The sequence below is a fragment of the Limulus polyphemus genome, unplaced genomic scaffold (genome assembly GCF_000517525.1).
Source record: "Limulus polyphemus unplaced genomic scaffold, Limulus_polyphemus-2.1.2 Scaffold442, whole genome shotgun sequence".
Classification (NCBI taxonomy): domain Eukaryota; kingdom Metazoa; phylum Arthropoda; class Merostomata; order Xiphosura; family Limulidae; genus Limulus; species Limulus polyphemus.
Genome location: NW_013666052.1, coordinates 74,140 through 86,470, shown reverse-complemented (window position 1 = coordinate 86,470; position 12,331 = coordinate 74,140). Strand labels below are relative to the sequence as shown.

Below are 12,331 nucleotides of genomic sequence, written 5' to 3'. Positions count from 1 at the left end.
ACTATTCGGTCAGATAACAGTAGTCCAAGAGTTAGCGGTTCATGCGTTGGCTAATTTCTTCCTTCTAATCTGCTCCTCAGTGGCTCTGAGTTATGTTGAGCAGATTGAACTAAATTTTCTTCTTGAAATAGAATTTTATTATCATTAAAATTACTTATTTGTTTGTTGTTTTTTTCGGATTTGCGTTCAGCCGTCCCTAATTTTAAACTAGTAGATTAGAAGGTGTGTTTGCTTTTAAGCGCAAAGCTACAAAATGTTCTGTCTGTGCTGTGCCCACCACGAGTATTGAAATCTAGTTTTTATCATTATAAGGTTACCAACATAACGCAGAGCCACTGAGGAGCAGGTTAGAAGGAAGAAATTAGCCAACGCATGAACCGCTAACTCTTGGACTACTGTTATCTGACCGAATAGTGAGAAACAATAATAGCAGTTCGTGGAAAACTCAAACGACTCATTGAACACATTGTATAAATGGTTGCCTGCCAAAATGTTGGTTTCGAGATGACATTTCGAGCTCTCGAATTATAAAGAAATAAGCACGGAGGCTGTGATTCATCTAGAAATCTATGTCCGTGCTGTCATCGTAATTATTTCTGTTGTTTGAAAAAGACTTGATATTGTAAGTATCTGGTAAAATACTAGTTTTTATCCCGGTTACGTTTTAGTTGATTTTATCTACTGTTGTTTTCCACAGTCACAGATGACATTGCTGACAAGCATGACATTTCTGGACAATTTCTGTGTTATGATTGTTTGTTTGTAGTTATGCACAAAGCTACACAATGGGCTATCTGGGCTCTGCCCACCGCGGGTATCGAAACCCGGTTTCTAGCGTTGTAAGTCCGCAGACATACCGCTGAGCCACTGGGGGCTTGTGTTGTGAAAGAGAGAGTAACGTGACTGCCATTCTTTGGGCGACTATTTCATTTGACTGTATTTGTGGTTGATGTCATGAAATATGATCTAGATGAATGTTTCTACCAGAATAATAAATTTTGGTTACTTTTATTTTCGTAACGTTGTTTGGGGGTAATCCTAACTCAATGAGTTGGCATGTATAGGTTATTTTAGTTCGGTTTTCAAATATCATGTGGAGTAAGAGATATATGAAATTACTTGGCGAGAAAAAAAAAAGAGGGGGAGGAATAGCTAGATCTAAAACTAAAGAATTTGTGGCGTGGATCGATAGATCAAAAGAATCGGGTGAGTATCTCTTCTAAAATGATATCCCCTAGGGAAGTCTACAACTCTAAGTGACTAAGTAGATAGGACTGTCATCTGTGTGAAGTACTCATATTGTTTGGTCCTGTTTTTTCACCTACCTCATGCAACACGTGCTAAACAACAACTCTAGTTAAGAATGCATTCAAGAAAACTCAAACCACAAGCAGAATAAACCAACTTAGATCGAATTTATTTCTTCCTCCATAGCCTTGAAAAGGGTCTCTAACTTGCAGTATAATCAATACCATCACCTTCTTCCCTCTCCTTCTTGCTCTTGCTCTTGTCTCCTGCAGTATCATACATTTCCAAGTATAATAGACAACTCTTTCCGACACCTACCTCAGTTCCATACCTTCGTGTCGACATTTTATCGTGGTTGTATGAAGAGGGCTTCACGTTCCTGAACATCCTTGGAGAGAATTTCCACTACCCCAAAAGCGTTCACTTGTTGTTGTTTTTTTTTACTTGATTTGTATTGAGTTCTCGCTCTTGTTTTGTTTTCTTTCTGTCGTTTTACTTATTCTCAGCCCCAACAGTTAGTCAATAGCCACACAGAATTGGATGCTGCCTAGCAAGTTGGGGATATTACAACATTTATGTGAACACAAATTTTGTTTGCTTGTGTTTGTTTTCCTTTACTGTTTATGTGCAATTTAGTCTTTGTTTAAAAATTCTGAACCTGCGTTTTGAGGAAACTTTTCGCTCTTCTTTTAGACATCAGTGAATCTTAATACTATAGACATGCACAGAATTTTGTGCCAGAAAGGTATATGGAAACATATATTTGATGTTGTGTAAGCTTCAACGATATTTTGACATGTTTCAGTATTCTTCTTTATAAGTTTGTTCTGTGAAATAACTTTTATAACTTCTACATCACCAATGGTAGAGTTATAGCTTATGTTGCCCACACTCAATTTATATTAATATGAGAAATATGATGTACAAGTTACTGTCTGATTCGTTCTACAGCTAGTTTGGGAAGGCAGAACTAAAATTTCAGCATTATAGTCAGTACAACTAAATTAATACATGTCAGCAGTGGTTAATACAAGAAATGAAATAGGCTGTATTAATAAACTATCTCGAGATAAGATTTTATAGTTAAAAGGTTCTTCAACTTAATCAAAAACGAACCTAATATTAGTTTGTATTTTAGTAATATTATTTATTCACTGATAGTTTATCAACTTCACGGATCAGATACCAGTAGTTACACCCTGTAGAATATGAGTACATTTCAAAGTTAAATTGTTAAAAATTAGAGTCTGACTGAATCACTCCAAAAGAGTCACTTCTTGTAAGTTAGTCTGTCGCTATAATGGTTTCTTTTTGAGAACGTGTAGTCCAGAATAGTTCTAGCCAAATCACATCACTCATAATTCTGTATCAGTCAGGTGTGATTGTGTTAATGAAACCTGATATGGCCGAGTTTAGTATCACGTGAGAAGATCATCAAGCTGTTAATCAGCTTCTTGGAAACTCAATAAAATACGCACTTGCATTCTTATTGACGTTACTTTAAATTATAACTAAAATGGGTATATGCAAAGCCTTTCCATTTTGTCCTTCCACACAAGGACCCATTGGTCATTGGTAGAGACCTGAAACATTGATTTATCTAAAAAGGGCAAAAGCTTTAACTGGAGCTGCTGCTAATTGTCATTATTTTGCAAAAAAAAAAAAAAATTGTGTGGCCATTTGGAGCGTGAAGGAGATTTTGTCTAGACCTTAAACTAACGTTATGAATCCCGTCTTTACCATTTTGTCACTGATAATCATTTCATAAGCTGTCCTGTGATCCATGTTGAGACCACTGGTAGATGACTGTTAATTTCTAAATGCCATGTTGGGTCGATACAGGTCATTATGATATAGTTAACCTTTTGTGACCTTGATCTAACTTTACAAATGTATACAAGTTGTTTTATGGATTGTTCACAGCTTCTTATCATTGACATGGATACACAAGAGCTGTCCAATTTCTGTATGTCTGTCTAGTGCTTAGCATTTCAAATAGTCTGACGATCCTTATTTCTATCAAAAACAATTTCAATCACCAAAACACCAAATCTGAAGATGCAGTTTGGGTACTGCTTTTTTCTCCAGATAGGGACATGTGTAAAATGCACCAAAAAACGACAAAAGCACAAAAATAGCCACACGTTTCTACTATAGGACATACTGAATATCCATATAACTAATGACATGCAATTGCATGTAATTTTCGAGGCTTCATCAAATGTTTGTTCTTCTAAGTTTTTGGTATAGTGTAATGTCAATATTATAATTAACACCACCATTGTATAAGGTAGTACTAATGCATGTCATTATTATAGTATTTAGTCTGTTGAGTTTTTTAATGTAGAATCCGATAAATTGAATACAGATGTGATGTACACAATTTATGTAGATAATATGAAGAGTTAAAAACAAATTTACCTGTGTCAATATTAGATGCAGAAAAGAAAAGCTTCATTTTCTTAAAACAGTTTCTTCTTGTCATTTATCGTAAGACAAGTTCCTTAGAATATGAAAACCATGGTTAATTCAAATATATAATTCGGTATTTATATATAAAAAAAGAGTTTTGAAGTTGTTTATGGAGTATATTTGTTTGAAGTTAAGCACAAAGCAACTCAATGGGCTATCCGTGCTCTGCCCGCCACGGGTATCGAAACCAGGATTCTAGCGTAGTAAGTCCGCAGACATACCGCTGTGCATTGGGGGCCGTTTATAGAGTAAAACTAAAAGGTAGTTCTCTATAAATTATGGTAATTTCAAGTATCTTGTGTAGCTTAAGTATAAATGAACAAAGAATGTAGAGACACGAATAGACACATTAATACATTTTATTAACTGTATTAAAAGATTCAAACTATAAATATCTAATTCTTTAACATACACATAATGTGAATTTTTCGTCAAAGCAAAAATCTGATACTTATAAAGAATTAATAGTCATTCTTCACATTTTAAGTAGTTTATTGCAGGTCCTGAGGAGTTTATGGCAGCTGAAATTGTATCCACTCTTTACAAGCTCAACAAAAACTTGTGTAAGTCATGAAACTGTTGCACTTATTTATTAGCTCCACAAAAGTCATTATCGTCAAAACATAACATGTATAATAGTTACTGCAATTATATTAAACAATTAAGGGCATTATAAGAACATGTAAACCCCTTTTTTTGAATGTCCGTTTTATAACTAAATTATTACACCAAATCAGTACAAACTAAGGCAAGTTAAAAAGGACGAAAGTTAGGTTTTGCCTTGATAAAAGGCCAAGTTCAGTACTAATAAAGAAAAGGTATAATTTCACAATGACATAAAAAGTACTTTAAAATATCTTTTAAAAAAGAAATTGTTTTTTTAATCCTATGATATAGTTTTATTTTGTGTTTCTATAATGTTAAAGTTCTGTAGTATTCTTTTCTTCATCTAACATCTAGTAAACCATCTTTCTAGGTAAGTTGCTTTATGGCCATTACGATTTGAATCCCGAATCCAGTGTACTTGAGGGTTATGGCTGCTGTGGTGGTTGTCCGGCCAATGTACAGGATCGGCAGCAGAACTGACCGTAATAACGATTACTACAATACCGGACCTTGACGATTATATCACAGTTAGCAAAAAAAGGGCTGTCCGTACATTCTGGTGAAGTTAGTGACTCTGTAATAGAAATGTGTAGAGCCAAAATTAATTAATCATTTAAATATCCGAACACAGCTGTACAGGGCCGTTGCTAAGGTGGGTGGGTATGCAACAGATACATTTCCACCACACCCTCCGAGACACAGAAATCCCCAAGTGAAACAAGCCTCTGTCACTTACCCTCTCCCACTTTCTTCCTGATACAAAAATTTGTAATATTATATATTCTGAAAGTTAAACCTTAAGATATAATTGCAAGTTAGCATGGCGTATTTTGTGCTTTGATAAGAGTCCGTCATAAATTATAAACATTGGTCTAAAAAGTATGTAACTTTTGATTTGAATTACCTATTTTAGATAGCCTAACCCCATCAAAATTTTTAATTGTTTTATTTACGATATTTCAACTCGACTTTTAATCCTGATTTGACATATTAATCAAATACACATGGAAATAGTTAAGACAATTGTTAAAAGAGCCACAGATTTCATATTTACACTAAGACTCCCAAATCTCTTGCAACGAGCCTGCAGCTGTAGATAGTACAGAGGGTTTAGTATGTTATATTAAAACGATTTTGGGTCATAACTTCTTCGTTACAATCCGTGTCACCACGTCCGGTCATACTCTTTTATACAAAAGTATATTTCTACAATAATCATTCATCGTAGTTTCCAATACAAAAACAAACCATGTCTAACTATTGGTTTTCATAATCCATTTAGTTTACGAATACAACTGTTTCCTACTGCAGAAATCCTAGAGTGTCGGGTGACTTAACCGTCATGTCTTTGTATGGATTAAGATGAATCCCCATTTTATTCCTCACCTGCTTGAATTATACAACGGTTGGACGGGAGGTATGACTGGAAGCCTTATCTTGGAGAACCAATACGCTGATGACCTTGTTTCCAGACAGGGATCTTTTTTGATTAAATCGCGTATAGTTGCCTGGTGCATGTGGACGGCTTTTCCCACTGATCTTTGTGTTCTTGGATTCTCACTTGTGAGTACGACTTGTTGCAAGTCTCTTTCAGCATACTCCTAGTGTCCCAAGTTGATCCATATTCATTTGTTCTCCAATATGTTAAGTACAAGGGTTAGCCTTGTCTTTGAAATTGTAAATTCCTAATCTGAACACATCTTATGACTTGGGTGTATGAATATTTTGATTTCGAAAGGATTGTTACATACCATTTACAAAAGCGATCAGTATTCGGTGGCATAACATTCCCTAGGTAATGCTAAACAATGTTATATGTATTTCTGATACAAGTCGTTCCACCTCGACTTTATATCGGCTGGGGTTGTCACTTGTTGATTTGCACATTCAAAATCGTTTTAATATAAAATACTGAACTTTGTATACAATATATTCGAAAATGTATGAGAAAAATAAGACATGCACTTTACTCAAATGACCTAATATATATATATATTGAAAGAAATTCGTTATTAATAGTACAATAATAACAGATACAGCGTTTCATATTTAAAACATATCGTTTCGTAAGTTGTATGATTTATTAGTCATATTATTACCTAGTTGAGCCTACATTATGAAGACGCATCTTAACAAATGTGTTCATGTCACTTTTTTATTTTATGGTTACATATCTTAACCATATAGGTTACACCACCTTACAGGGGCAACAATTATCTTAATTCTATAGGTCACATCAGGTTACAAGGGCAACAAATATCTTAACTGTATAGGTCACTTCAACTTACAGGGGGCAACAACTGTCGTAACTATATACTGCACACCCGCTCACAAAGGCAAAAAACCATCATAACTGTATAGGTCACATCAGCTTACAGGAGCAATAACTATCTTAACTGTATAGATCGCATCAGCTAACAGAGGCAAAAACTGTATTTTAACCACACAGGTCATGTAAAACATTCTACTTAACACAGAGCCACTGGAGTAAGGTAACTTCCTTGAATAGACAAATCGGGTATATCTCAATAATTTCTGTTGAAACGTTATGCGACAAGGTTTAGGTGATAATATTATGTTAACGAGGCCTTTGACTCCTACTGTTCAGACTTGTTCACTACTATCCCGAATAACGGGTTTAACATATGTAAAAACCAGTTGTCAATTTGTGTGTGTGCAACGCTCATATTATGGGTCATTTTCAAATTTAAGTAGCCCCATTTTTTGAGTGTTTATTCAAAAATTGGTTTTATTTTCTCAATGTGCGATTCTTTTCTTTATGGTGAAGTGGAAAGTTTGTTGTACGAAGCTCGCTAAAAGAAGGGCGTGGTGGGGAGGGGGTGGTGGCTCCCTTTTGTTTTTTTTTTTAATGTGTGCAAAACTTTAACCCGTCATACTTTGACAGGTCGAGAAAGCTAGTAAATAAATATTTATTATGACAAAGGAGTTCTGTTCTCTCTTCCTTGTAGCGAATTTAATAAACATCAACACAAAAAAAAAACCAGGATTAAGCAAAAAATTCTCAGTTTTAAAACTATTAAATCATATTTTAGATTTTAATACTTAACTGTTAGAAATATTTGGTGACAGATTTTAATACTCTCACTGACTTGATATTGTTCAATCAAATTATATCCCCCTTTAGTACTAACTTATCTAATTCTATTTATATCCATAGGTATCAACATCTCTGAAAATGAACTAGTAGTAATTCTGGATGAACTAAAGATGGAATAATTATCACAATATGCCAGTATGTTACCTTTTAAATGAAGCAAAGTGCCATTTTACTTGTAATGTAATGAAAAATCGTACCTTCAACTTTAAGAATCACCGAAGCCATGGCTTCAGTCTGGTAATTAGCAGCGATGCAAGTGTATTCTCCACTGTCGCTGACTTGGGCTGTGTGTATTACCAGCGTGTTGTTAGCTAGAAGTCTGTGGTGAGAATTATTGCTTAACGGAAAGGTATCATTACCAAAATACCAGGCAACAATCGGGTTTTGAGATCCGTTGACTTTACAGTCGATTTGGAGGCGAGAGCCGACTGTGGGATTTCGAGTCTCGAAGCTAACTTCTACATTTAATTTTGCTGAAAAAAAAACAAACAAAAAAACTCGAATTCTGAGATAACATTTCCAACACAATGATATAATATTTTAAGCTGTACGAGTCCTTCGTAAGATTTAAAATTAATGTAAGTTTAATGTAAACGTGTTTTTTGCAATATCCTAAAGTTTAAATTGTGTATGATAAGAAGGATAAATAAAATTTCAAACATATTTACAAAATATAAGAGTCTACACAACTCAAAACGAACCTGATCATAATGGGTGTTTTTTATTTTTAAATGTGTTTGTGTGCATAAAATACAAGTGTGTCCGGAGTTCTAACAAGAATAACATAATATGTAGTTTTTGATGAAACACCAGCTATTTTATAAACATTTAATGCTTAAAAAAGCCCCATGAAATTGTAGTATACAGCTTTGAAATTGGTTTATCATAAATAAATGTTTAAGTTCTAGTTGATTTATTTATAGTTGATGTTAAAAAATAATAAATTAGATTCATAATACATCAAGAAATCGCCATTTTTGAAATATTTTTGTAAATATACCAGTATATACCATTTTTTCTGTATTTTACCGAAACCATTAACTTAACTTTTAGTTAATAGCATTTTCTATGTTAAACTGTATGTTATTGTGTTTGCCGCTAAATGCTTACCTAGTTCAAATAATGGTTGGAGACGGCTTGAATGGGTAATGAAGAAAACTTTAATATAAGTTTAAGATAACAGCAAATGTACAACGTTTCGACAAGGTTTTGCCATCATCAGGATAAAACCTTGTCGAAACGTTGTACATTTGCTGTTATGTCAAACTTATATTAAAGTTTTTCTTCATTCCCTATTCAAGCCGTCTCCAGCCATTATTAGTCTCAAAGTGGGTTCCTCGTCATCGAATTTGAAAACAACCCTACTCTAAACCAACACCCCGGGGTGCCTAGATACCTCTTCTAAGTTTCGCAACAGTTCCGGTCATGTGACTTCTTTGTTCAACACTGTATATATATATATCCGTGTAAGTGTAAATTACTTGTACCTGATGATGAGAAAACCTTGTCGAAACGTTGTACATTTGCTATTATCTTAAACTTATATTAAAGTTTTTCTTCATTACCCATTCAAGCCGTCTCCAACCATTATTAATCTCAAAGTGGGTTCCTCGTCATCGAAATTACCTAGTTCTAATTTTGTCACAAGATCTAATGCTGGCATTAAGAGTTGATTTTATTTCGTCACAGACAGCGCATGCCCCGCGTATATCTGTGATAAGAGAAGTCACACTAACCTCTCAGTATAGGATCAACGCATATTTTAGAACACCCATCGAAACAGCACTTCATGTGCCCTTTACAGTCTGCATCGTCTTGACAATGGTTCCAACATTCTGGTCTTGAAATGGTGACTGGCTGGTCAGCCATGAAATCCTGGGTCAGTGAACATCTCCCAGGTTTGGCCACTGATTTTGTAATTAAAAACAAAACATGATACAGTATATTTCAGCTTTAAAAATTGTAATATTTTTACATTACATATTACAAAGTAGTAAGAGCATTAAAATCCTTTGCTGACTTTTTAAGTAACTGTTGTCAGAATTATGTAATTAAACATCTTACTCAACTTTGTTTGTTTGTTTTTAAATTTAAGCACGAAACAACACAATGGGCTATCTGTGCTCTGCCACTGGGGGCCCCTTACTACAAGAAAAACGAAGGTAGTTATAAGTACGTATTATTCTTCATTGACATATTGAGGATAACCTTAATGTCATGTTTATTACTAACAAAAGTACAAACTTTCAGACCACTGAACCAAATAAAAAGTTAGACACTTCTTAAACTAACAAATATCGGGGGGGGGGGGCGAACTGTTGCTCCATGGATAAAATTATAATAAAAAATAATAATATCGTTTGTCATAATAATAAAAAGGCATACTCTTCCCATAATACAATGGCGTACGAAGCGGGGGCCGGGGGAGGCTCACTTTTAAATCTGTCTCAGTAAAAATGCAACAAAGTTAGGAAAATTACTCTCAAGAAAAGCAGGAGAATGCAGGAGCTTCCCGGGCATAATGGGTGCGTCTGTAGCGCACATTACCTCTCCTCGATCTCCAAAATAAACCTCGGACCCCCAACTTTTAAAGTGCCTCTTATATCTCTGTAATAGGAATGTTGAAAAACACATCGTCAACTTGGCAAGGATTTCAGAAACGCAAAGGAAATAACGTGAATCGATAATCAATACCTGGAAATAAATCTCGAGGAATAAACACAAAATTCGTTAATGTAAGTTGTTACGAATGTACAATATTAAATCATGCTTTATGTAAGGAAATTAACCTAGCGAAATGACTAGTTTGTTTGTAGTTAAGCAGAAAGCTACATAATGGGCTATCTGTGCTATGCTCACCACGGGTGTCGAAACCCAGTTTCTAGCGTTAGAAATCCGCGGACTTACCACCTATGTGACACTGGAGAGTGGCGAAGTGACATCACAGTATAATAAAGTTGAAAGCTAAAACGTTCGTAAATCGGTAACTATAAAAATCAAAGTTGCAGATTTTAAACTTTTCTTTACATTTTATCTCGTAGCATTTCTTGAATTTAGTTACTTTATTTGATGACGAGATGAGTCAAGTACTTTAGGGGCTGAACAGGAATTTGCATTTTATATTCTTAATTTTTTTTGCCGAGTTTTGTCCACGAGTTAACCTTGTTTATGGTTTCATCTACTGCCAAGGAGTGGGAATGTTTAGTGACTATTATTTATGAACTATAAATATACGTATAAGCTAAGGCAAACGAATTTATAAAACCTATCCGAAAATCACGTTTTCTCAGATAATTATAAACGCAATTTCAAAGACGCTTACAAAACGGCCCCCCAGTGGCACAGCGGTATGTCTGCGGACTTACAACGCTAGAATCCGAATTTCGATACCCGTGGTGGGCAGAGCACAGATAGCCCATTGTGTAGCTTTGTGCTTAATTACAAACAAAGAAACAAACTTAGAAAACGAAATGGTTAACGTTACAGTGTGAACTTTAGTATTAGTATAATTGTAAAAATTGTCATAAAATAACCATCTGCTGAAAATATATTAACGTCGTAAAATAAAACAACTTGCCATGTCATTTAAATTATGTTGTATACGGATTAGAAATAGTTTACAAAAAGCCTAGTGCGCCAAAAACACAATGCCATTCAGATTGAAATGCAAGGCAAATAAATAAATCATGGTTGTGTATTTGTTAAATGACTTACCTTCTCGACACGTTGGCATATGTCGTGTTTGGGTGTATGCTAACTGATACATCTCCACCACACACCGCTGACCACTCGGGCAGTTGTGAAGCTGAAGAAAAATATACCCTTAATTAAACCGATATATTTATGACACACAAACAACAACAAAATCCAACTGACTATTCCTTTTTAACGAAGTTTATACGAGGTTATTTGTTATTTTTTAAATGCAAAGCTATATAATGGATTCTCTAGGCTATGCCCACTGCAGGTATCTAACCCTAAGTTTTAGTGTTATAAGCCTACAAGCTTACCGCTGAGTCACAGTGGGGAAGTGACGTTAACTATGTGTATTTTCTTAACTTTGCAACGGATTGAAGTTATGATTTATTTTAAGGTTAATATGTACGAAGGTTATATTTTTCAAAACACTACACTTGTAACGGTGAGGAATGATTTCTCAGAATACAACTCCAAATATTTGCTGTGAATGCGTGCCACAGGTATCTTGATTTTTTTTTTTATTTTAGATATTGAAACTAATTGATATTACAAACCTAATGCACGGTTTAACTTACTCAAAACTAATGTTCTTATAAAGGTAATCTTCTATAATAGTTTGCCCAAAGGTTCATCATTTCGTAAACTAAGCGGGCTTTTTAGTCATTGTCATATATTTTGTTTTTATAGAGTCTCCGAAAGTTGTTTCTGCGGAGATGGGTGTGACCTAATAATTAACGTGACGGACTGTAAATCAGAGGGATCGTTGTTCGAGTCTTGTTTCCGCAAAAATTAATTGCACGATTTGGAGCCGTGAGAGTGCTAATAACGATAACAGTGACGCTCCAATCACACTATTCGATAAGACAAGCTTTGGTGCGGATACTATGTGTTATTTTCCGCACATAATAATTTATCTATAACAAAACTGAATGTACACAATTAAACTTATCTATTTAGAAAACGAGATACAGTAGCTAAAGTACAGAGTAAAAATTATGTGCGTATAAAAGAAGATATAGTGCATAGAACTCGTAAATAACATATTATTGTTTTATCAGAGCCAATATATATACATATATGCAGTAACCAATCTGTTCTGGATACCTCCGAATCTGAGATACAGCGCTCGTTTCGGATTATTTATAAATCGACCCGGATATGTGGTGTGGTTTGTAATTAAGCACAAAG

At 34.6% G+C, this 12,331-nt stretch overlaps 1 protein-coding gene across 1 annotated transcript in view; it reads right to left on the bottom strand.

The window, feature by feature from the left end:
• Positions 1–4,519: 4,519 nt before the first annotated feature.
• Positions 4,520–12,331, bottom strand: part of LOC106458309 (papilin-like) — a 77,993-nt gene continuing 70,181 nt past the window's right edge. The window contains exons 25-28 of the mRNA XM_022384492.1: positions 11,159–11,249; positions 9,181–9,351; positions 7,642–7,917; positions 4,520–4,900 (exon numbers count right to left, since the gene is read on the bottom strand). Of these exons, the coding sequence (XP_022240200.1) occupies positions 4,752–4,900; positions 7,642–7,917; positions 9,181–9,351; positions 11,159–11,249 (687 nt within the window). The 3' untranslated portion in view covers positions 4,520–4,751. The remainder of the gene's footprint in view (positions 4,901–7,641; positions 7,918–9,180; positions 9,352–11,158; positions 11,250–12,331) is intronic.